A 27,471-nucleotide genomic window follows, 5' to 3' on the forward strand; every position below is an offset into this window, starting at 1 on the left:
GGCTGTGTCATGTTAATGTTTGTTTTTGTGATGGCTTCTGAGCTTTTCCACCATTTCTTACACAGAGAACATGGTTCTGCATAGATGCCATTACTGTATGAGGAATTCATCTAATACTCCTGTATTTTCCAACTGACTTAAACCACCTAAAAATAATGAAAATATATTAGAATTGATTATACCATCTGCGCGTGTTTTCATCCATGTTTTTTTTGTGCAGATCAAAAATATTATACTGTGTATCTAGCCAATATCACTAACCCTATTGATAAATAGTGTGTAAAGTGAGGGTGGATGGTTGAACGATGTGCCAGATGGTGTGCATAATGTGCTGTCCCACACCTGCACACTGCATGATTCAGTGTACGGTGTATATTTTAAATGCTTGAACATCAGGAATCCTCTGAAAATTTCAATTTGCTGCTACATTTCTATCTTCAGTTGCAGCATACATACTCATAAAACCTGCACTGGGGCAATTGGCAGTGGACATCCCTATTATTTCAAAATCACTATACCCAGTCTCTGTGTAGTACATTGCTAGAAAAGATGAGGATGATGGGTAATGGGAGGGTAAGTGACTGTAAGTGACTGTTTCAATCTGCTTGGTTCTAATGTCTGCAATTCCTCTCTCTTAACCTTTTCTAGGTGTCATGGGTGAATATGAGCCCAAAATTGAAGTGCATTTCCCTACATCTGTTCTGGCTGCCAAAGGAGTCACTGTCAGGCTGGAGTGCTTTGCTCTGGGGAAGTAAGTAAACAAGGACATATTGCACAAATATAGGGAGCCGTATGCAGTACAATATTAATCACCAGGAACAATAAAGGACAGCCTATCACTGATCTGTTACTGAGAGATCCTCTAGATAATACTGTACCTCTTGTGTTTCCCTCTCTTCTTTAAATTACATTATTCCATTACCTGAGTGGGAACCAGGCATATCTTGTCTTCAGGCAGGATGTTAAGTGAGTGTAGAGAAGTACAGCATCGTAGCTCGGCTGTTAGATGACATGTTAGCGCAAGGGGGAAGACTGAATAGGGAATTCAGCCCTAGGGACCCATGTGTTCTCATAATTGAGAGCCCTAATGTATCTGTGTTTCCTGGGTGCTTTCATTGTCTGTTATGAATGTAGAAAGCCAAGGTTATGTCTATGAAAAAAATTAAATTGGTAATAGTTGTCTGCCAGGAGGGAAAACACTTTTGTCCAAAGCACTTACCACAGTTACTAAAGTTAGCATTGCTGGGTTCATGGTTTGTGACGCTGAAGCTATTGCCTTTTTACATTAAAAATATTTTCTGAAATTGCTTTTGGATACACTTTGGGAAGGTTGGACCAGAAATGAAGCCACAATTATTTGTATTCGATATAAAAAAAAATTGCAAAGCAGTTTTGATCTTTTCGTTTTCAAAGCAAAGTTGGAGTGGTGTTTGACTCCTAAAGAAAGAATTGAATATCTTACAACATACTACTCTGTTTTGTTTATAATTATTCAGCATGAATTATTCATCACCGACTCCTATCTTATGTGCAAACAGTCGCTAATCTACAGATGACTAAGGACCTCATAATTGTTTACCTTCGTTTCAATTAATTATCCGCATTATGGTTAGTCATTTCCTAAATATATAGACACTGCATTCTAATCTCACACCACTTAGTTTTCCCATGAAGATAAGCAGAAGTTTTTAGATGCTTGTAGAGGAGGCAAACAGCTTGAGTCCTTGCCCTATGAATGAAGTAGTTTGTGCATGATAGCTTTCAGTCAGACAGTGATCTCAGTGACTTACCCTTGTACATGGAGATGAATGATTTATCAGCGTGCCCTATTAAGGAGTGCCAGTCTTAATATAGCACTGAAAATGAAGTTAAAATGGGTTTTGTTCTCCTGTTGATCAATATGTATGATGGCAATGCTAGCTAAGACAGGGTAGAAAAGCTCTTTGTGAATGCCAGAGCCTCTTGATGTAATTGTCTGTTGTGATATTTGCTTACTTTGTACTTTGTAGGCCATAGTCAAGGGCAAAGGGAACAATTAGACAAAGAAAATAAATGAGAAAGCAATAAAAAACACAGCCCTTCTTAGATTTAAAGAGGTTTTCATTCTGGTCACCTTGTGATGTTATTTTTAGTAATGTCTCCAAGAAGGATCATTACATAATTATGATTTTGTAACGTGTGTCTATCTGAAAATTAATTCTCCACATAATTACTGTTATAGTGTTATTATACTGTAGAACACTGTTTACCTCTGTGGACCAACACTTTGTCCTTCTGATGTTTATACTTGCTTCATATAAATATGAAATGAAAAATGGGCATCATTAGCACTGTTCTTCAGATCTTTTCATGTGAATAAGACTCATATTCAAACAAATTATCATGTGGTCGAACAAGGTTCATCAGGCAGAGAGCTGTCTGTAGACACAGACCAAAGTTTCTTTACAGCCAATTAGCTCGTTCTTCAAGTAGTCAGAACTGTAAAACAAATATAGGGTACAGTCCAGCACAGCACCCACTGGCATTATCTTAACCACCAACTTTTTTTGTCAGGGTTCCACTTCAGTTGGAAATCTGTAGCAAAAAAAAAAATTGTGAGATGTTTACTGCCATTACTGTACAATGTTAGCTTTTACTAAGTTCAACAGGGTTCAGGAGTAGTTCTTAGATTATGTAATGTCCAGGGTTAACCCGTGCATGGAATGGGTCAGATCATAAAAATTAACAGTGAAATATCAATTACATTGTCTAAAATCTGAAATCATTTGAAGATTGATTTTTTGTTTGTAAACTGTGAAACAGAAAATACTCCTGCACACTGTCCACACTTGCAAAAGGTAGTTGATTTATTAAGGAAGCAACATTTTGGTCCTCAGACCTTCATCAGGTAATCTCTTGTGGAAAAGAATTTGTCCTGGTGGGTGGCGGATGGATTATGTGTACATGCAGATTTGGATAACATCACAACTGTTTTAGTTCTTTAGTAATGCCAGTTGATGCCAAGCAGTTATAGTTGGATTAACAATATAGCCTAGTTACCCTGAATGCTTAAAGCCACCTCTTGATGGTGATGATCTGCTCATTTCAAAAAACACAAATTCAATGTAAAACCTTTGCTTCATAGACTGATTTATAAGAAACTCTGCAAAGTGCAGTTCTGTTAGCTGCATTCATTTCAAGGGACTATGAAGTTCACTGCAGTTCAAAAAGGCTTGTATATTTGATGGGTTACACATTCTCCCACTCATTTCCACTTAAAATATAATATGTAGCATGTGGTGGATGTTCTCATCTGAATAGCCTTGGAGTAGTGGATATACTTTTAGCTTCAACGGCCCCAGAGGGAATCAAACCCTTGAACCCTTTCCTCATTGAGCTACACAGGCACACAAGGGCCACATTGTCAGCAGCAAAAGTGCCTGTTAATGGCAACAGATTTTATCTTGCTGTGGTGAATGTCTTTGTTTTGCAGATCATACAGGCAAAAATGTTAGTTGTGTTTCAGGTAGATTCTCCCTTAAAAATAGTGTTGAATTTCCTAAAAAGAAACAAGAAACCGAGACTTACACAAGTGAGAATGGTGAGATAATATTTAGATCTAAATGATGAAGCAAACCAATTCCCTAGTATTAGATTTAAAGCAGAAGTAAGCGATCCGGTCGTTTTGGTTAATGCTGCTTTCCAGGCAGGCTTTTGAAACCGTAAGTTACAGCTTCAAGTCACAACTTACGACTTTGTAGCGTTCCAGGCAACCCACTCTTGTTTTTCCGACCTGTTTTACCTGTGAAAGTCACTATAACGGCCACTCGTAACTTCCGACCCGTGAACTCGTACCAGATTGAACTGGTACGACTTCACAGGTCAGAAAAACACGAGTTACGGGTTGCCCTGAACGCACCATAACTTCTTGTCAGCCGACGGAGTTAGCAGCCCCCTCCCTCGTCATGGATCTATTGGTCCTCGTCCCTACGTCACCACATTCAGGCGCATCCCTTGGCTGCACACACAGCCCTTCATGCCGTTCTCTCTCCTCATTGGATAAAAATTGTAGGATACAAGAAAAGTTTTCTCCTCGGCTCAGAGCAGAGCAGAGGGACTGACAGACCGATATAACTATTTAAGACTTATATTAACACAAAAATATCGCTTACTTCTGCTTTAATTTTGAACCTTTATTATGAAACTAGTCCAGATGAGGTACAGCAATTGTGTGGAATGCTAATTAAGATGTAATCTACTGAGCTCGCCTATGGCCATGTTCTTAAATTGAATACAGTAACACCTTATATAAACACCAGTGTGAAACACATTGACAACATGAGCATGTGAAATACTCAGTTTGTACGCTTTGATAAAATCAACCAGGTTGACCAGAGCTTCACAGTTATGGAGTTCATTCCAGCAGTTTCACCCAGAACACAACATACTGACAGGCAGAGCTTCTTATTTTTACACTGAGTGAGTCTATTCCCTCCTGCCCAGCCTCAGTCTTGTGAACACATACAGTATGCTACATCCACTGTAGGCCTAGTGCTCATTATTCAGTCTCCAAAGAGAACTCCTGCCATATACTCATGAAGATTCACCCACATGTTCCAGTCCCTTTGCTCTCCAGCCATTCAAGAGTTTTTTTTTTTTTTGGCACAATGGTAACCATAGGCAAATGCCGTGTAACTGCATGCCATATTTATGAGTACTGAATTAAACACCATGCAGTTTGTTGATGTGTGTTTATGCTGTTGGTATAGGCCAGGGGCATTAAAAGGAGGAAACAGTACTAGGAAATGGCCCCACATTACGCAGATATCTGATTTTACCTCAAGCCCCAGATCTTGCCCCAGGTATCCATATTGTATGGAATAATTTTATTGTTGATTTAACGCACTTGAGCAACTCGATATTTAATATATTTTCTCCATTATTTCACTGGATTAATGTGAATCGTGTCTGTAATATAAATAAAATTACATCTCTTCATTTTTTCAGGGATAACCTGGAATAAAAAAGTGTAAATATCATGAATGGAGGTGTTATCATGTATGTTCTGTTTTATTTCATATGGAGATAGAAATTACAACTTTGTAGATGACGACATACTGTAGTGATGGGACTTATCCCCAAATTCATGTGCAAAAATTTCCGGCTTTGATAACTGAAATTTGTCTGAAACTACTGACTATATTATTCAGCGTGTTTGACTCTCTGGGGTTTGAGGAAAACTAAATGCATGCTCTAGTCTAAAGTAATGATTAACCATTCAAAAAAAAAAAGGAAAAGAAAATGAAAAATTTTAAACCGTTTGTCTACAAAGGGGGGAAAATAAAGCTTGTGAACACAAAAACTCCATAATGGAAAAACACATTGTTTGACATAAAACACGCTCTGAATCCTAATTTGAGCCATTGTTGCCAAGAGCACTTCTATGTCCTTGTGAATTTAGAACAGATAGAAAAGCTCAGGGATGTAACATTTCCATCTTGGCTAAATGATTGATGAGTTCACTGGAGGTTTGCATAGTGTCACATTTCCATCTTTCAGAGACCTGTCTATTCTAGTTGTCATACACGACAGCATTACTGATACTGAGTGCCTAGTAATACATTCTCTGCATGTGTGAGTCATCTATCATCAGGATCTATTGGGCAATCCACGAATAAGTAAGGATAGATGACACCGCTCATAAACCAATCATAAAAATCACTACGGCTGATTAGAATATTGTCACTGTCCTTCTGAAACCTGGGGTCTAATGGGGTGGTCATTTGGTACAGTAAATACATCATGAATGGTTGAGAGGTTAATGATTCACATGTAGAGCAGAACCAGCATTAAATGGGCATCATGGTGTGTCAATTCCTAATTGCAAATTAAAGACCTCTGGGATCTGTAGGTCATTGCAGATGTTTGCTAGAGTTCACTGTTTTTGTTTTGAAATCTCTTTGAGTGATTGGTAGACTGCAACAGTTTCTCTTCTGTTTTGATAATCACTGTTTTGATTAATCATGCGTTCAAAGTGTGTGAGTGCGAAAATGGCAACCACAACTCACAATGAAGTCACAAATTTTCCCTCTAACTCTCTAAAACACAGGCAATTTCACTAATCAATAGACTGATGGAGTATTAACCAACAGTTAAACACATGCATTAAAAGTAAGAATATAACTCATTGTTTTTCCACAGAGGCAAACAAGGTCATAGTTTGAGAGAACTGATCTTTTTAATATTTTATCTGAATCACAAAAGAATCTAACACTAAAATGTCCTGAAGTTGTTCTAAAAAGGTCAAAGCGGATGGCGGATTAATCTATGAGTGTATGCGGTAATGTTCTTATTGTAAAGAGATAAAATGCAGCTCACATAATAAAATATACTGTAATCAGTGCTCACTCTCCAAGACTGTATTAAGTGTATAATATCATTCTTCTCTTCTCACAGCCCAGTGCCGACAATCACGTGGAGGAAGATAAATGGCAACATCCCCAAGAAAGCGAGACTTCGAAAGTCACAGGCTGTGCTGGAGATTCCCAACATTCAGCTGGAGGACTCAGGAACGTATGAGTGTAAAGCTGAAAATCCAAGAGGTGGCACCGCATTCAAAGGACATCTACAGGTCTACAGTGAGTCTGAGCATGTCCTCACTGCTGTGTCTTTAATCTACAGCCATCATACATTTGGCAGTATAGGCAGTATACTGCATCCAGGAACTGAGTAAATTAGTACAAGTTTTCTAAACTACTTTTCAACTTTTTTGATAAAATATTATGGTCACTCTGCAGTTTCCCCAGATCGTTCATGATATAATCTCCGGTAGTTAGAATATTCTCAAATCTCACGACTGGGGACCAGTACTGGTCCCTCTGAATTTGCTGAGCAGTCCGAGGACTAATTATGCACCCGTTGCAGATACTTCACAAACAAGTGTTCATCATCTTAATGAATGAGCTGTTTCTTTTAGTTGAGAAGTGTAGTTCTCCTACAGTACCATCATTTGTTCTGAAATATTTATCTTTTCAGTTTTTTGTAATTAGTGTGACTGCTGAGCAGTCACACTATTGTTCTTCTGTTTGGCCATTTTCTTCCGCCTTTTTACGGTCTTCTTCTAGTCCTTCATACTTTGTGCTATTTCAACAATTCATATATCAAAACGTGCAGCTTTTTCTGGACTTTATTGGCATTACTTTTCTCTTTTTAACTCTTTATACTTTTTAAAATATTTAACTTTTTCTGATTTTTTTCAGCTTTATAATGGGTGTGTATTGCGTCTAACGAGCAGAGCCAGAGTGGTGTCAGAGTGGAGAGAGGCAGAAAAACATTCTAGAGTTTTTCTGGCTAAACTGTCAGCACGGCCACAAATTAAACTCTAGACAAATTATTTTCTCCAGTTTTGTAGCCACACTTGTCTTCTGGCTAAAATTCTGGTCAAAAATGCAAAGAGACTTAGATAATAATTTTAAATATTTTTTAAATGCAGCCAGGGAGCTCTCTGCTCTCATTCAGCTCAATGTATTTTTTTCACAGCAGCAGGAGAAGGAGCTCAACTTTGTAACTTGCTGTTAAGTGCTTTTTAATTCATTTTAATTCACCAAAAAATAGTCACAGGTCACAAAAAAGTCCTCTTCTTGCTTGGTGTGGCTAATTTATACTAATTTCTCTTTATTTTAAGAATCATTGAAAAATCTCACATTCATGAAAGTCTCAACCTCTCTTCACCACAACTCCACTGTAGTGTAGGTGGTAGGGTGGCTGCTTCCCAACCCCAAGGTCACTGGTTCGAATCCAAGGGAAGAACTCTTGTTACGTTGTGTTGAATTCTGCTCTCCTCCACTGCCTTCAATTGGTTACAGGTGTTTGTTATCTCCTTGATTACTCATACCAGTTTGCAGCACATCATCACATTACAATGAATGACAACACTCTTGAAAGCAGTGTGCTCTCTGTAGCCGAGTGGCAGAGTAAAAGTTTAGTGATCATATGGTCATGGGTTCGATTCCTGCCTCAGTCATTTCACATCATTGCTTGACTTTTGATTCCAATTATTCAGCTGTCATTGGACAGTCTTTGATTCCTCATAGTATAAAGCTCATTGTAACTCAGGTTCTCTGTGGCCATATGGTTAGTGTGTTAGGTGTTGTGCTATTTCAACAATTCATATATCAAAACGTGCAGCTTTTTTTTTTTAACTTTATCGGCATTACTTTTCTCTTTTTTTAACTATTTATACTTTTTAAAATATTTAACTTTTTCTGCAAATTAAACTCTAGACAAATTATTTTCTCCAGTTTTGTAGCCACACTTGTCTTCTGGCTAAAATTCTGGTCAAAAATGCAAAGAGACTTAGATAATAATTTTCATTCTAAGTCATTCAAGCTTGACTCTCAAGCTTTCTTGATGTTGACAGTGTTCAGATCATTAACAGACAACAGTCTCTGCAACTGTGTGTGCACTGTGGCCTAGAGGCAGAGTGGAAGTCTAATGACCATGAGGTTGTGGGTTCGATTCCGACCTTGGTCAAACATTTGTATGGTGATCACTGCTTGCACTATTTGCTAATTCTGCAACAGCGTTCAGTTGCTATCAGCAGTCACACCATTTCCATTCTTGGAAATGCTTTTTCTAGTTGTAGTTGTTATTTGTCATATTCACTGATTTGTCATCATTTTTCCTTTGGTGGGTATATAGATCTAAGGTACTTCCACATATTAACAGACATTATAAACTGTAGCTGTTCAGGTAAATGCTTTTGATTTGACCAAAGTGTATGTTTTCATAAATTGCAATATTCTCATCTTAAATCTAATGAAAATATACACAAATTAATTATTTCACAAAATATGTCCTCATAACTCTGATCACATTGATGTTTGCAGTATGTAGTGAATTTCTGTCATGTTCACTTTCAGGATGGACTTCAGTCAAGAGTAGTTTTCAGTTTTCAATTCATTGTGAAGAATGAGAAGGTTTACTAAATCACTGCCCTTTGCTGTGATCATAAACTTATCTATGAGGTTGTATGTCCTCTATTGTTCTCTGTCTGTGCCATGTGCACAGCACCACAGTAATGGACTGCCTCAGCCTCAGTAGGACACATTTCCAAGGCCCTGCACTTCTTGGCAACCTCCATTCTGTTGACATCACAAGGAGAATAGGGAGCCTAATTTGTAGCAGGCTCACGCTAAATGTAATTTACACAGGTCAGCTGGTAGTGTGAACTTTCATTGTGAGGGAGACCTTCGTGACCATAATCATTCAATCAAACCACACAGAAAAAGCTTTCTACTGAAGGTGCTGTATGCAAAGAACAGCAAAAAAAAAGTGCTTGGTATGTTACTGCAAATCAATGGCATAGCTTTCTTTTTTCTGTACACACTGGATAAGAAATATACCACTATGCACTGTGTGTCTGGTGAGGTGTGTCACACTATACCGTATACCAATCAGAACGAGATGGTTTTTGCAATATAAGATTTGTTGAAGTTTTATCTACAACAGTACAAATTATGTGTAGTAGCACATTGTTGATTTGAGGGTCAAGAACAGCTAAAAGTCCCAAGAAAAGAGATTTAGAAAAAAAAAAAAAGCTTTTGTTTGTGACTGATTAACATTCCCCCTGTTACACAAGGCTGAAATAATGGTCCAGACCCAGTAAAAGGTACATGTCAATGTTACATTCTCTTAAATTTACAGGAATTGAAAATGACATGTAAGACCCAGTGGACAAAAAGAGACTACAACATGAAGAAGAAAGTGTATACAGCAGGGTTGAGATCTGGAGCTGTGACATATTCTGTGTAGCTGGTGGAGTTGGACGGGAACTCTGTATGCAGCCTGGAAACACAAGCAAGTAGGCTGTGGAGAAAAGAAAAGAAATGAAAAGAAAAAAGTCTTCATGGTTAAGGGGCCCACAGGAAGGGTCAGGGTTAGTTTAGTTTGTCTATTGTATGGACATGTTCTGCATTTGAAAGAGAGAATGGTACATGTTCACAAACATGATTGAAAAACATGAATGTGAGAAAAGAGGAGAGGAGAGGCTGGCTTTCCTCTTATTGACAACCTTGTGACTCTGGGTCCCTGCAGTAAAGATCCCCACTGTATTTTCTGTGTGTAGCAAAAATATCTCAGAAATTGATTTAATCGATTTCACAGTAACATTATGGCAGTCACTGTTTGTTTGGTTGGTTGGTTGGTGGTACATGTTGGTCTTGACTGAGAGATGTCATCTGAACTGAAACTCTCCAAACTGCCAAAATTCAGAAAATGTGACAGTAATTGTTCTACAGCACAATTGACCTACCACAGGTACCATGGATATTGTACTCGAGACGTGATTCTTCCATGACCTACAAGGGCAGTTATACAGTACTGTAATAACCCCAAGAATCAAAACAAGGCTGGCAGAGTTTTTTTTTTTCGTTTTGTTTGTTTTTATAGATGAATCATCAGGGACAACTTATAGACAACCAGCAGCCAGTCTGCAAATGGTTCCACAGAGCATTTTAAATGAAGGGAGGAAAACAAACTGATATACTGTAAGCATCTCCATGACAGATGTACATACCTCAATTCAGTTCAGCTTTATTGATATCCTGAAGGAAATTAGATTTCGGCACAAATTATTTTTATTGTTTGTGAATGTAGACAACTGACATCAAAGCTCCACAGCAACAACATTCACAGATAAAAGGGAAACTTGATCTTGTTTCAACTAAAACAGCAACAGCTCGTAAGGCTGTAGTAGGCCACTCTCACTACTAAATCATTCTGAATTTGGTATTGGGAATTATGACATTTCATAGGTCACTAAATTATGGTATTGTGACATCCCTAATCTTGACTAGAGGTGTGCTGGTATAGAGAATTATTGGCCAAGACAATCACATTTTGAACATTTCAATAAATTCACAACCAGTGCTATCCAAGTAGCCAGAATCCTAATAATCCATGTATTTCTGAGATTTCATCTTTAAAGATACTTGCTTTGGGGTTTAGTTTAAGAATTAATTTAGTCACTGAATAACTTAATCTTCTCTCAGGAAACCAGTTCAGGTAATTCAGCCTTTTCAAAATGTGGAACACATAATCGTGCCTTAGAAAGCACATCTGAGATACACTGATTTGAAAAGCCACTTTGGTCTGGAACAAGTCTTAATCCTCGTCCGAGAAATAAACCCCAAGTGTGCTTAATTAAAAATCATTTTTTAGTCTTACTGGAAATACTTTGTAAATGTATAGGTTTTACAGTGTGCAAAAGTAGATAAGAAGTCATTGGCAAGATGTCAATGATGTTTAAGGATTCAAGGATTTTTATGTAAAGTGACATCAAAAGACTGAAAAAACCAACAAACATTGTGCTGCATGAAAGGAAGAACACCAAAAAGAAGGATTACAAAAGCTTCAAACAGAGAGCCAAAGTACTGGCTGCTTTTTCTATTGATAAATGTATACTGTATATATAATATATATATATATATATATATATATATATATATATATATATATATATATATATATATATATATATATATATATATATATATATTTCTTTTTTTCGATAGTGTAGTAGTGGAGAGACAGGGAATGGGGAGGCAGACAGAGGGGGAATGACATGCAGCAAATCCCACCCGAGTAAGGATTCGATACAGGGCCGGCTGTGTCGAGGACTGTAGCCTCGGCACATGGGGCGCCTGCTCTACCAACCGAGCTAAACAACGCTCCCCCCTTTTTTTTCTTTCTCTCTCTCTCTCTTTCTCTTAGGACCACATCATCAAGGGATTAGAAATAAGTGGTTTAGTACATGACGGCATCCACTATTTTGAATACAGCTTGTTATGGACGGTTATTGTATATATATATATATATTGACGGTGCATGTGTGTTCTCTTTCATGTACTGTATGTAAGTAGAGGAAGTCATACTTGTGCCTTGTGTGCGTGTTTCAAGGATGTATTACTTATTCGTAAATCTTTTTTTCTCTATCTTCTAGCCTTCCCTCAGTGGGTCAGAATGATTAATGATACTCAGATGGATAGTGGAGAGAAGCTCCAATGGGAGTGCAAGGCCACAGGGAGGCCCCGGCCCACCTATCGCTGGCTTCGTAATGGTTTGCCCTTGACATCCCAGGTACCCTCCTCACTGCACAGCACCCTTTTCTTTTGTTGATTGTGCCATGAAACATCTGAATTATTCCTTTGAAAGTACATGACCACTATGTGCAGCAGTACATCTACATTCACACATGAGCCCCCTTTCTACTTTCTTTCTTGTTACAGGGTCAAGTTGAAATAGTGAATGGAGATCTAACCATTAATAAGGTGCAGCAGACGGACTCAGGAATGTACCAGTGTGTTGCGGAAAATAAATATGGGGCTATCTACTCCAATGCTGAGCTGAAGATCTTAGGTATTTACATTTATGCAACTAAACGAAGCATTTGAATAAAAAGAAGTTTTGTGCTCTGCCAGGTATATTTCATGGTTCTCTGCAAAGAATAAAATTGCAGACCAAGTATTAGCATCTGAATAAGGTACCAGATGATAGGTGAGGTGAAATTGAAATGCAAGTGGTGAACGCTGAACTGAAATGTGCTGATTGCCAATCAATGGTCCCTGATTTAACCCAGGTAGTGGACAGCATGAATAAAAGGGCCCTTATGGTTATATTCAATGAGGTGTCTGCACACATCAAGTTGAGGAGAGTCTTGAACAGTTCTACATTATCCTGAGGAGAATGCAAAGCAATGACTTGTAGGTATAGATTTATACTAATGGGAGCAAACACAAGAAGAGAGACATCAATGGTTTCTTTGATGGAGTTTAATGACTCCATTAAGGTCTTATCTCCGCTCTATTGTTTGTCATCAAAGCACAGAACACTGCGATCCACATTACTTAGAGAAAACAAACCTTCACTTTGGACATGACTTTCATCAGATATTTATTAGTCAATGCCATTATCATGGTATAATAAATTATGATTGTCCATAATTGCCAGCTCACAGACTGTACAAATTTGCCATTGTCTTGAAAGTACCACTTCTTTTTTTGTATAGCAAAAAATGCATAACATGAAATTTAAGGACATTAAAAGTCAAGGAAACTGTGTTCTTCAGCCTTTAAGGCTTGAGGCTAAAAACACAACAGTCATACTGAATGGCTGTTCACTGTTCTGTGTTGATGCACTATTTTCTCCTTGTCATCTTCTATACTGGGACACATCTGGTGACACCCGTTCCCCTTTCGTGTTTCCCTGAGGGACAGTTTGATTTACTGTCTGTGTGGCATGCCCTTTTTTGAAGGGAATCTGTGGCATTTGGAAAATCCTACTGGAAATGGACAAACTTGTTTTGTGTTTTTTTTTGTCTATGCGCAGCGCATGTTTTTCCCTAAACCATCATTTTAAAAATCTGTGCACAACGGCCCCTGTTTAGTCGACTATAATTCACTGCATTGTCTGCAGGAGTCAAAAGTTATAGATTTAATAAGCTTTATCTGATCTGAGCAGGAGGTGTTTTTGCCTTTCTTAGAGTCATAGTCACAAGGATGATATTTGGAAGCTGGTGATGAATGTTTTCATAACTATACCCCCCAGGCATCTCATCCCAGTGACCTGTGCTCCCTAGAGATGTCCACAAGCAAACACTATCAGGACAGATTACATGGCTAATAACAGGCTGAAGATGAGCGATCACTGGAGGCTACGTGGGGGCAGCGGTTGCCCTCATGCCTGTGATCTTGTCCCAGATCCAGCTCTTCTGGGAGGGTTGCGGGTGAAGCAATAAGGCACCGCTGCTACCAGCTGCAGGCCTGCTCTCATTTTGATTAAAACAAATACTCACAGCAACTGCTCTGTTTTCTGCTGTTTTCCCTGTCTAGAGGGACCTCTGCCACTCAGGCAGCTACTCAGGCTCAGAGACACAAGTGTTACCAGGGGAGGGGTCAGCCTGTAGCTACAGATGGGATTGAATTGTCATTGTGTATAATGTCACGTATAAAGCATCACTCAGGATTTGAATAATCACAGCGGACAAGGCCTTGCAGCCAGTAGATGGCCTTGATGTGTAATCCAACTCCATACCAGTCGCACACCAACTTTAGTGCCTTTAAGCCCTATTTAGACCATTAGTGCTTCATTTGTGGCCTTAGGCAACCCATAATTATTAAACAGATTTATATAAGTATTTATTATTCACTCAGGCAGCCTGGTTAAATATGGGTTTAAAATAATTTTCCTAAAAGCAGTTCAAATCATCCAGCCATGTCATCATTAACATGATGGCAGTTATTTTGTAATTATGCTTCACAACACAATTATGTGTATTTATATAGTGAATTAGCACATAATCAAGACAAAGTACAGCATACTGTAAAGTATTTAAAAGTAGTGAATGAAGGAAATCAAACTTTGAAAAAAGTTATTACTTTGAAAGAAATATTTTGACAGTATTTTGATCAAGCTTTGTTTTGATTCATGATGTGTCATACAGTAACCCTGTAGCATTTTTAGCTATTTGTTTCTTTTAAATACCACAGTTGAAGAGTTGGAATGACTATTTTGTGTATTATTGTTACAATTTAACAACCACACAGTGATTACAGCTTCATTAGGCATTTTTTCACCACGAGGGGACATACATTTTTAAAAACAAGCTTTGGCACATGTGCAGTTTAGACGCAGAGCAATGAAAGATCTTAATTTTTCATTGACTTGGTAGCATTCAGTCATACCGGTAGTTTGATGTACAAGAGTGCTTTGGATATTTTTAATCACTTTCAATATGAATAGTAGCAGGTTGTTGTATCTCAGCTTTCTCTTTTCTTAGTTTTTGTTTATCCATAAATTAAAGTCAGTGAGACAGGCAATAAGAGCATGTCGTGTATTGGGGACATGTGAAAAAAGTGGCCCAAAAAACCTTTGTGTATCAACAGGATAAAAATGGTAATTGACATAGTGATAATGATTCCCAGTGGGAGAACATAATGGAAATAAAATCAGACTAGAAATGCTTCCTTCAGGAATACCATGTGTTTGTGTGTGTGTGTGCGTGCGTGTGTGCGTGCGTGCGTGCGTGCGCACTCATTAGCTTGAGAGACCCACCCACTTGTACTGAAAGATTCACTGACATCTACCAGAGGAATATCATCACATTTTTATTAATTTAATTAATTATGTATTTTTTTAATACATCTTTAAATCTTGTGTGTTTGTCTTACACAGCGTCAGCACCTGTTTTTGTCCCCAATCCCATACGGGTCATTGCCACACTTGGGAAAGATGTATCAATCGAATGCAAACCCAGAGCGTCGCCCAAACCACGGATAACATGGAAGAGAGGAGACAGGAGGATACAGCCAAATAAAAGGTATGGCAACCGTTTTTTTTTACAAGCATAATGTGTTAACACTCAGAAGTAGCTTCTTACTGTACATATTATCTCATTTTGACCTGTTGGTTATAATGTACAGCTTTATGAAATAAGAAAACTACCCTGAGTTAACCATCTCCCTAAGAAAATATATGCACAGTTTGTTGAGCTTGTAGAGAGTTCTTCTGGAGGACAATTTAATAGTGCACATTCTATACTGGACCCAACACAAAATAACACAATAACAACACACACTGACCTCATAGCAACATACATCATGTGATTTATTTAGCCATACTTAAATTAGAAAAAAACATTATTGATAAAATATCCTGATGTAAATGTCTTTTTGAGTTAAAGTAGAGATTAAATACACGACATGTACATTGGTACCATAAAGCTTTTGTGGTCACTGATTTGCAACACTGTCTGCAGCAGCCTAATATAACCAGAGATAGATGGTTTGGTACAAATGTTATAGCAGATCTCTACTGCGTGACACATCTTAAGAAATACACATTATACTGTCATACTGTAACTCCTAGGCCTGTGTACTGGTACAATTTGTGGTATTGAAAAGCAATGGGGATGTGTTAAACATGGATACAAAATCATTTTGTATCAGATCACTGAAGAGGAGCTTTTATTCCTTCATTGTGCACTCTACAATGTCTCAGCCAGGATCTGAAATAAAACCTTTGAAATATTTTCATACTTACAGTAAGAGCAAGGATTAATTTTTGCTGTTGTCACTGGATAGATTGTGTACATTTTCTTTCTTTGATTTACCAGCTCCCAGTTATAAATAGTACCAGATTTTTTTTCCTTCTGCACAGTTTAGACAAGAGAATATTGTGAGAGAAAGTTAATTGCCCCGTAAAATATGTATGAAGTCATGAAAAGTTTGTCTCCCTCAATATCTTTATATTGTATATCCAGTTATATTGTTTTATGCCATAGTTTCGTGGCATAAATTCAAGTGTTAGCATTCTGGCTCAGGCCTTTGAGGAATTGTATACATGTCTTGTTGTAACACATCACACTTTCATTACTGTAACTGAAATTAAGTGTCACTGCTAAAATAAAACACCTTAGGTGCTGGCAAAGCTCTGGGGACGCATACTCAACCCCACCTCCTTCTCATGGATGCTGACAATTTAGACTGTACAATTGCATTTGGAATTCACATGCAGTTTGATACATCATCTTTTATGAGAAACATCTCTCGGTGGTACCTAGAGGGGGCTGAGCAGGACGAGGGTCCATCAATCAAACTGAGCGACACCACTGAAATTATCAGTCACTGCAGAGCATTCCAAGTTTTGAGTGAGAGAATGGGACCTTTGTTTATCAGCCAAGATTCAGCAGTCTGTTCAACAGCCTCGCAGCAAGGGCATCCAGTTGATAATCAGATCCTCAGTGTGTCGTACCTTCAAACAGGCAGCGACAAATCTTAATTCCTCTAACAGGTGGATAGAAGCCGAGTGTTCAGGAATTAGTTTAACATGGTAATTTCAGAGACTGCTGCAAATCTGCAAAGTATTTAATTTTCCAATGAAAGGAAAATGGTCCTCAGAGATAATTTTGGATGTCTATTTTCTACGAAAGAACTGGCTTCAGTAAAACTGATGGATGGGGATAAGTTAGTGTGTATTGTCCTAAAATGGTGATAAATGACCCTGACTTGTCTGGATCTGATAAAAACCTTTGAGGTATTTGTCAAACCTTTGCAAATCTGTTTTTCCATGTTGGCAGTGAGATTCATACCTGTTCCAACGCCCTGGACCTGTTTTTATCAAACTTGAAGCAATGTCTTAAGAGAGCAGGGAATTTTTCAGAAAATATATTTATAAAGCTACTAAATCTCTCCTATCAGAGCAATTTATCTTTTGCTATTAAGTGTTGGCAGCATTATATATGTAATTATATGTGAGTGGTTGATTTTCTTCATGATCTTTACTGAAAATATCTGCAGACAATAATTCTAAAGCTTCTATGCACAGTGCTTTTATAATCAAAAGCTCAAATCCAATTAGAGTTTGACACTCTAATTGGATGTTTGTTGCAACTCAACATTACTATAATGAATTACTGAGCTGGATAACACCGGTTTAGGATAGGGTGGGGGTCCAGCACTCAAGTGGAGATCAACCTTGTGAAAGGCTGATTTCTATCTGGAAAAGGCCAAAATGAACAATAGGAGTCATGTGTTTTCAGGTCTTGACCAGGGTGACTCCTGCAAGGATTTTCTGCCATTACCTTTAGTAAAGTAAAGAGTTTATGGATGGAGAGACGTTCTATTCTTGGAAGAACAGGGGAGGAATCGAAACAGCTTCACGTTTATCTGGCATTGACAGCTGTGCTGACTTAATGAAGGTTTGTAATTAACATGGATTTCCACTAATGTTCGGGGCTTTTGTCTCTTAAATAGAAAGTATTAATCCCATTAGTTTGAAAGTACGTGGTGGACTCAATTGAAACCCACGGACTCTTTGTTGAAGACAGTAAGCAAATGGATATTTTGGCTATTTTACATATAAAAATTGTGAAATGCTTCAAATATATATTATTGGTTACAAATTTGATTCTGTAGCAGTCAGTTGTAGACCTTGCTTGAGGTGTGAACATATATGTTTTCCAATGCTGAAGGTTTTCTGTGATCTTCTAATGTTTCTCTTAGATTTCCTAAGGTTGAATTGATTTGCATATTCTGTATACCCAGCAGTCCCTATCTTGTCCTTTCTGCCTCAGTGTCCTTGTCGGATGTGAATTTCCTCCCTAATTTGAAAAATGTCTCCTAGCTGCAGATTGCTTCTGAATTGTCTATGTGTGGCAAGATTTTGTCACGCCTTCATGAGTTTCTCTTTGCCAATTTCAATCACTTTGCCCATGATGAAAGAGCTTAGTGTAAGTATAAATAAATATAAATGCCAACCAATATGAATTGAATTAAAAGACAAGAGTACCACACACCCCTCCAATTGTTTTGATTGTTTTATTTGGGATGGAATTGTTTTTGGAGTTAACAAAAAATAGCTTTGCATCCCCACCCCTGGAGGACATGCTAAAATCAAATATTATGTAATTGTTTTATTTTTGATGAATGTGGTTTGCACTGGACACTGAGGAAGTCCTCGCGCTCGCAGTGCTGTTTTTTTTGACATGATTCTTGCTCTACAGCCGTCTGCTCACACACCTGCTCCTAGTTTTGTTGGATACATACATCCTTTAGTATCTGATGTCAAGCACTTAATTCTCCAGCTGTTATTTACAAGTCAGAGCAAACTGTTACTACCATATTGTTAGTGTCCTTCATCTGGATAAGGGGCTACTTATGAATGCACGTGGTGGTGTTTTTTTTTTTTTTCTTCTCTCTATTAGCACTTGTGTTTCCCAGGAGGACAGCTCAGTGACGTGCACAGTGTAGTTTGACAGATTTTTTCTTTGTATTCATTGAATGCTGGGATATATTGAGTTTGTCAGGTGGATTCATGAGGGTTGTGAATGATGAATGCACCATTTATTTAGACGTATGGAAATAATGATGCAGAGGAAAAAAGAATCCTAACATCTATTTTATTTCATGTTGTGTACTGTTCTCCTCAAATGTTCTGAGCTTTTCCTTTAATCAGTTCTAAATTATACCATAATTACGCAAATGACTGCCTGTTGTGTTCCTGCAAAGGCAAAAGATGAGATATTATGTATCATTGTACCCAAATTGAAAGACAGAGGGATAATTTGTTTTATTTGTTTTTTTTTGTTGGTTTTTTTCTTCTTCTTCTTTTGTTGTTGACATCAATGCTTTGATGCCACTGTTTTTTTTTTTTTCATGTACTGAAATTTGTATGTATTCCCTTAATCTGTGTCTTTAATAGCATGTGTTTAGCCCTGTTCAGGATGCAGCTACTTACTGTAGTGGTATCTGCAAATCAGATTTGTTAGCAGACATTTAAATTGTTTGTAGCTTTTAATTGCAATAGTTTTATTTCCATGTTTGCTTGTTGTAGGCTACACTATATACAACCACTGTTCTTGACTTCACATGCCTTGGTCCTTTGAGCTTTTTTGTAACACAAGCATCTTACTGTGAGATGCTTTTTGTTCTTCAATTCAGTGATAATAACTTGTTAGCTATAAACACAAAATATACATTGGAATCTCTTGTGGATGATTATTTCAAGAATATCTGAGCGGTTTGTTTTACGTTTTTTATTCTCATCCCCAGTGAATATTGCTATTCTTGTAACCCAACACAACCACAAACACATAACCTCATGCCTGAACTTGTAGAGCAACTGTTCGTACGTGAATTTGTTTCTCATACCAGTATTGATTTTTGTGTCCTTTCTCACAGGATTATGTTGTTACGGAACAACACTCTGAGAATTGTTAACTCCAGCCGAGCGGATGAGGGGAGCTATGTGTGTCGGGCAGAGAATCAGTTGGGCTCAGCAGAGATGACTGCCATACTGTGGGTAAAAGGTAAGTGATGCCCTGGGGGCCTTTATTTTCTGCCAAATTAGCACAAGTCGGCCACTGGTAAACAGTCCCCAATGTCATTTTTTCCTCCCACCTTTGCTCGGGTGCCAGGAAATTTATCGTGCTTGCTCAACCGTGAACCAAGGGCTCTCACATTCAAGAATCATATTACAAGGACACACTTTAACAGTGTAAAGGCCCCTGACTCACACACGCACTGTGCACAGTCTAGATTAGAGCTAAGCAGGATATTTAGTTGATATAGGTGAGTGTTGTTAGGTTTGGGCTCCTATGATTACTCTGGCAGTGAGGTCACACTGAAATGCAGCTGCTCTGGGTTAGCCTGAGGTGACAGTGCAGCAGCTTTGTGCTTCCAGAGGCCATGCGTGTGGAGCTTAGCCCAAGTAGAGTGGAGGTGACAGTGGGGGAGAGCGTGGTGCTGAGCTGCAAGGCAACACATGACACGTCGCTGGATGTGGCTTTCCAATGGTTCTTCAACCAGAGACCAATCAACTTTCAGCAGGATGGCGGCCACTTTGAATACATCCAAACAGTAAGAGTGAGAGTAAGAGCAAACGTAAGACAAAGAATATCTATCTATCTATCTATCTATCTATCTATCTATCTATCTATCTATCTATCTATCTATCTATCTATCTATCTATCTATCTATCTATCTATCTATCTATCTATCTATCTATCTATCTATCTATCTATCTATCTATCTATCTATCTATCTATCTTTCTCCTCCTTACAATTTTTTTTTCCAATTAATTGTCATTATTACCAGATTATTACCAGGTTGCTGTATATCAAGTAGATTCTGTTCCTCTGAATTGCACTTGTAAAATCTCTTTGTCAACAAATGAAATATATATATATGTCATATTGATATTATGGCTTTTTTAGATATGCAATAAAGTCTAGCATCATCTGACTTTCATCAAATTATGGCTTTGTCATAAACATGGTTAAAAAATCCATTCACAGAAGCTGTGCAGTAATGAGGCCCCTTCTTGAAAGAATAAGAGCTGAATTGCCTCCATTCTTTCTGTTTGTTTGTCTCTCTGTTTAACTGAAGTCATCTCGAAAAGGTCAAAGGATGCAGGGTCGAGAATCCTCAGGGAAAGATGTCCGATAAATTCTTCAAATAAAGATGAAAATATACACAAACAGGGAGGCATTTAACCTTTCCCTTCCCTTAACGTCAAGGTTGCATTGTTCACCTTGACATTTCACCTTCACCTTTTCACATTTTTTCTTTTTGTTGGCTTCTTTGTGAATATTTAATACAGATTGTATTTTAATCATTCCTTATTTCAAGTTGTAACCATATTTGGTGAACATGGCCATTACTATAACTACAGAGACAAGCCACACTAGTCGTCTCATATGAGTTGTCTATGGTTAAAAGTTAATAAGAACCACAGTCATTAGAAATTACTAGAAAAGAAAAAAAGTTAATATAGCATAACATTATTATATAGCACTCAATATCATTCATGCACATTGAATGGAAATGGTCAGTTTACTTTTTTTTATGAATATCTCTGAACAACAGTTTCAGGCTACCTTTTTGTATCAGTTTAGTTCTATCTTCTTACTGAGTAACAGTACTCGCTTAGATTTCCCTTTTCTATAATACAAAAGAATCATTAGTGACTAAACCATAAAATGAGGTTAAAAACAAATTTGCAAGAGAGACAGGAGTCCTGTTTATGTCACTCTTCCTCTATCAACAGTGGGTGTTAAAATCACATCTGTCCTGTGTCCTCTGCTGCTACCCGTACTCTGGAGAGAAAGTATTTGCAAGTGACAATCCTTTACAGGCACAACAGATTCCTGGCTGATGCATGGTTTGTAATTTTAATCAGGTTTCGTGCTAAACAGCTGCCTGTAGACCTTGAATTATTCCCAGTCTTGCCTGAGGCATTTCTCATTTCAACAGAGAGAAAATACGGGTAGCAGAAGAATGTAGCAGGAAGTGAGCACCTGAATTAAACAAAAATCTCTCAAGCCGCATGAGCCTCTACAAGATGTAAAGGAATCACACTTTTTTCTATGTCAAGCACATTTACTCTTTACTCTTCTTAATACCTAACTTTTTTATGCTTTGCTTTACCAATTGCAGCAGTCTTCAACAGTGGATCTGATGATTAGGAGTATTTTGCTGAAGCATGCTGGGAAGTATGGGTGTCGGGCCCAGACCAGTGCTGACACTGTATTCGCAGAGGCTGAACTTCTTGTGCGAGGTAAGCTTGTTACCTGTCAGTGCACCATTGCAATGTGACATCTTGTACCCTCTTTACTGGAGGTACAGTAGTGACTCACTGTCCCCCTTTAACCAAACCACCACCCTCAAACAATGTGCAACTGTGCATGTTTTTCTCATGCTGAATTATTACTGAAGATTTTGTGTCTGGACACTGTGTGAAGGAGTGAGTAGTTTTTGGGGGTGAGCGGGAGGAATGATCAGTGTACATGTGATTACCTAACTATTGTTTTAATATAGATTTTAGAATTTATGAACCGGTCTTTTTAAGCCGTTGGCAGAGCTGTGAAACAATGTTAGCCTTTTCTGTGAATTCAGGGAATTAGCCACAAATTAGCTTCCAGTGCAGCAGGTCTCGGAAGTTGGTTAATTAGACATTAGAAATTTGCTCCCGGTGGAGACTCTGCACAACGACTATTTCCACATTATTGCCCCCTTTTGATCATCTTGACTAATTTTTTATAGTCACCGTGAATGTGGCTGGACAGACGGTCTGTCTGCATGAACAAGTTTAATTGAGCTGTTAAACAGATTGGCTTAAAACGTCTAGTGATCTGATTCCGTGGCAGTTTCTGAATGTTGCTGATAATGTAATGTAATGATTATTGTCCAAGCAGCTTGTGGCTTGTGTTTGACTTTCTTGCGATGACACAGTTATATGTGTTTTAAGACTCTGATGCAATGTGTAAAGAGGGCTTCTTGTGAGATGGCAAACACTAACATTTTAGAACCAGGCATCTTGCCAAAGATAGATTTAGACTGATTTGGGTGGACAATTATTTAGTATCATCATTTACATTATCATACATTTTTGTGATGTGGTTTTGATGCATCATTTTATATCATTATCAGAAGAAATATACATTACAGCCATACCACCCATCTCCACTGTAGTATTTGATGTATTTAACATTTTTCAATCAAAGATCAAGCACCTCCACTACAAGGGAGGGTTGGGCTGGTATTGTGCTCACTCTTCCTATAGTGACACAATGCGTCTTAATGTCTGGAAATGCAAATGCACCTTTCAGCATAACCTTCTAATGGGCACTTTTTTGGAGACACAGTAGATTGGTTTTCATTGAGAGTACCAGCTGCCAGCTTTTCATTTACAGCTGTTCCCCCCAGAGTCCTTAGACGTTTCCTGCACTTGCAGATTACATTTGCTCCTGAAGACTGAGGTAAACATATGTTCAGCTGTATTAAAACACAGGAAGGTCTACCACACAGTCATGCTCAGTAGAACTGGCAAACTGCCTCCAAAGCCCCAAAAAGGGAAGCTTCAATATCCCTTAATCAGCATGAAATCCTTGGCAGCCGATCTGTGTCATCCCGAATCCTCGTTTCGGTTTAGTATGTCGTGTTTTTGTCTCTTGTTTGTTTGTGCAAAGATTACAACAGGGAATTTATGTTGTCACCATATGCATAGACCCTTCTTAATGCTTGCATGGTTGCGTGCATCAGTGTATCTAATATAGACTATGCATGACGAAGACATCACAATGTGGACCGGTTTTGAATTCAATCAAACGGCAGCAGAGGTTGTTTTTGTTTTTCCCCTCTGTCCTGACATTTTATGAAGCTGTGGTGGTTAAACCTTCCAGACCTGTAATTTAATTTGTGTCTCCTGTCCTGTTTTTTTTAGGTCCTCCTGGACCTCCCGGAGTGGTGATAGTGGAGGAGATCACAGATACCACAGCTACCCTGTCCTGGACTCGTGGCCTAGACAACCACAGCCCTATCAGCACCTATAATTTACAGGCCCGCAGCCCATTTTCATTAGGCTGGCAAACTGTCAAAACAGGTAATCAATAAGGAGCAGATCGCAGCTCCTAGATTTGGGAGGATAATGTGGGGCCACGTAAAGGCTTTAATCCGACCCAAAGTCACGTGCGGAGATAGTGAGTCAGCCCAACAAGAACAAGGTTACTGTTTTAAAGAGGCATAATTAAAAATTCTGGTGGCAATTTGCTTTGACACATTAACATCATCAGACTTTTAAATCCCATCAAAAAGTAACAGATAATGTGCTGTACCTTTCTCAACAAAACTCTAACAGATAGTTGAAATCCTAGTTCTGTCGTTTAACGTTTGAACTTGGCTGTTGTTCAGAAGAGCTTAGCAAAAAAGTCATTTGAGCCTATATCAAATGTCATTGGTTTGAATTGTATTTGGTGTCATATCAGCAGTTAGTGGGGGAATTAACCTTTTGGGCTTGAATTATGCACTTATCTTTTCTAATTTAGTATAAATGCTCCCCCACCGCTTAAAAAACGAAATAGCTTTTTTTTCGTACCTTGACAGAAAAATCCATTAATTACTATCACTTTGTATTAAAGGATGAATTCTTAGTAAGCATTGTGTGTAATTCATCTTAATACGCCATGTGGTAATAAAAGCAGAGTTGAAGGTGTGATAATGATTCATCCCCACAGATATATCAATCATACTTTGTATACATTCCTCTCACATCAAGCCTGTTCAACCATATTTAATTTGATAAAGCACAATTAGGAATCTGTGATGTATTGTCAGTGTTGAACTTGTTAAGATTAGCATAAAGGGGATTGGGCTTTTAACTCCCACTCCTTGCAAACATAGTTATCGGCTCATGTTTGAAGAGCAGCTTGCTTGACAGAGTGGTCTCATTGTGAGCTGCTTTGGATGATAAGAGTGTAAGCTCCACTGCTGCTCTGAATGTTGCTTTAGTTAGTATAGAGAGACCTCTGGTTCATTTATTACATGGATATGCTTTCAGTCAATGTTTGTTTGTTGTTGCAGGATCAATATTGACAAAGCTTGATTATGGCAGCCCTGAAGAAACTAGATTATTTGTGTTACCTGCTTGTAATTCAGTTGAAAAATACATTTCAGTCACAGGATGTGATCTATAATTACATAGCTTCAAAGACATTGAAACATCATGCACAAGGTTTTATGAAAACTTGGTATAATTACCACCACCCATTATTTAAAATATTTCAAATCACAGTCAATGTGGATGGAGGGTGTACAGTAATACTGGACTGTCCGTGAGAACAAACACAATGTTACTTTTGTTTTTTCTTCTATGGCTCTGTTCTCTAGCACATTGGATTTAAAGTGAAACAATAGCTGTGAGGTTGAAGTGTCAACTCTCAGGTTTTACACAGCAGGAGAAACAATGCAGGATAAATCTTCCAATGTCAGAGAACAGAAAGTTAACACAATCTTGAAGTCATCGTATTTAATCATACTGTATATAATCCACTGTAGTTAATGATCTATCTTCAGTGATGCAGCCTTAGCTACTTTCTGCAGTCTGGTCTTTTTTGCAGTGAAACACCTGCTCAGTTGTCTGAAGTCATGTAATTGTCTTGGCTAACAAAGAACTTTTGAGTGTTCAACCACAAAAGCCTCCCTGGTTGCCTTGTCTGTGTGTCCAATTTCCCTGCTGCATTGTTATTTGGTAGTAGTTTGTATTTAAAAGTGATTCTTGATTGATTCTTACAATGTTTAACACCCAGTGGGGATTTGAACACTGTCAAACACCCCTAAAGATGAAAGCTCGTGCTGAGAGTCTTGCATGTTCACAAGGTGAAGAAAAAGTGCTGTAGTTGTAATGCGCTGCTTGTCCTGAATAAATAAATACACAAGCAACACCCTTGTGTGCAGACCCAGACCCAGTGACAGGGGACATGGAGTCAGCCATTGCTGTGGAGCTCAACCCGTGGGTGGAATATGAGTTCAGGGTGGTGGCCAGCAATGCGATTGGGACTGGAGATCCCAGTGCACCTTCAAGAGGAGTGAGGACTAAAGAAGCAGGTAAATCCTCTTGTGTGTAAGTGCTGAAAACACACTAGATTCAGGTCACATTTGACAGAGGATGGTAATCACCCACAGTCCAGGAACTTATTGAGTGCTGATGATTCGCTGTGCCCCTAACTTGCCACTTCTTGACCATTTTATATAGCCGTTGTTAATATACTCAGCTTTAATTGGGCAAGAAGTCAAAAATAAGCAGCTTACACGAATTCCTACAAGTTCAGTCTTTCTGCCAAAGCAGCCAGTCCTATAATACCCTGAGGCAAAGACACAGCAAAACACATTATTTATGGTGAGCAAAAAATTCATTGAGACAGTCTGGATCAAGTGTTCTGCTTCACTAACTGCTCATTTCTCGTCTGTAAAATGTAATAATTATAAAGGTCAGTGGTCATTTGGAAGTGGCTTATTTAATCTGTCCTATCACTTCAGCATAATTAACAGACTAATTACTGTATCTACACACAGTTGTGTAAATGAATCTCTACAGTTGCAATCCATGATCCAAATGCCAGCAAATCCAAAGAACCTGCTATCACTTTTAGTTTGATTGACAGGCATTTTAATGCAGTCACAAAAACTACAAAATAACTAAGTTTTTAATATTTTCTGATGCAGTGAAAGGTTTGTTTACTTCAGTGAGGTTTTTTACACTCATCACTGACACAGCTTTGTTGTTGTTTTTCCTGTTCTGAACAGTTGACACAAAATGCATCCTTGCTCAGTCATTATTACAATCCAAATTATTAACACATGTTTTTCTGTATTATTTTCATTTTCTTCACTTTTGAAAAACATCAAAGTAAGTTTGCAGTATTGGGTCAGTGATGCATTGTTAACTTTTTTCTCTTTCACACAGTACCATCAGTGGCACCAGCAAATGTTAGTGGAGGGAATGGCCGCCGGCACGAGCTGGTCATCTCATGGGAGGTAGGTCCTCAGCTAAACTCCATCTGTAGCACAAACACGACGACACACGTGCAAAAACACAAATGTCACAGTAAGTTTGGCGTTTCACGAGAGCAAATTCAAATTGTTGTTGAATTAATTAATTAATGGAAGCTTTAGTTTATTCTACTCTCACATGAAAAAATAATCTTTGCAGATGATGATCCAGAAAAGTCAGCGTCATGACATTGGAGCTGTTGAATATTTTTCCTCAGAAAGAATAGAATAATATACACAGTATATTTAGAAGCTGTATAGGAAAGGCCTTGGAGGTCCTTGAAATTTAAGATGCTTATGTACAGAACATTTTCTCATTTTCTAAAGAAACTGAGTCAGAAACTGCCACAGGTCATGCATTAGTTATACTGGAATTCATATTCAATTTATAAACCATATTCAGAGTTTGCTAAAGTTTCAGTATAATTTGAAGTTTTTAAATGTGAAACCTTACCATCTGCAGTGTAATTAAAATGCAGAAATTAATCTAATTTCAGTCAATAGCGATTTTCAGTCAAAACATTAGCTCAGCATTTTGCGCTGCTCAAGATGCCTGTTTAGGATCAAAGCCTCCTCAAAAGCCGTCATGGAGGGGACTCCTTGTGCTTC

General features: G+C 38.2%; 1 protein-coding gene across 1 annotated transcript in view; it reads left to right on the forward strand.

Moving 5' to 3' along the window:
• Positions 1-27,471, forward strand: part of cntn5 (contactin 5) — a gene marked incomplete at its 3' end in the record, with an annotated part of 72,408 nt that overhangs the window by 37,643 nt on the left and 7,294 nt on the right. Inside the window, exons 7-17 of the mRNA XM_083985788.1 lie at positions 649-751; positions 6,436-6,617; positions 11,981-12,117; positions 12,267-12,396; positions 15,211-15,355; positions 19,716-19,843; positions 20,218-20,405; positions 21,973-22,093; positions 23,759-23,917; positions 25,768-25,917; positions 26,777-26,847. Of these exons, the coding sequence (XP_083841914.1) occupies positions 649-751; positions 6,436-6,617; positions 11,981-12,117; positions 12,267-12,396; positions 15,211-15,355; positions 19,716-19,843; positions 20,218-20,405; positions 21,973-22,093; positions 23,759-23,917; positions 25,768-25,917; positions 26,777-26,847 (1,514 nt within the window). The remainder of the gene's footprint in view (positions 1-648; positions 752-6,435; positions 6,618-11,980; positions 12,118-12,266; positions 12,397-15,210; positions 15,356-19,715; positions 19,844-20,217; positions 20,406-21,972; positions 22,094-23,758; positions 23,918-25,767; positions 25,918-26,776; positions 26,848-27,471) is intronic.

The sequence above is a fragment of the Trachurus trachurus genome, assembly GCF_905171665.1.
Source record: "Trachurus trachurus genome assembly, chromosome: 13".
In the NCBI taxonomy this organism is placed as follows: Eukaryota; Metazoa; Chordata; class Actinopteri; order Carangiformes; family Carangidae; genus Trachurus; species Trachurus trachurus.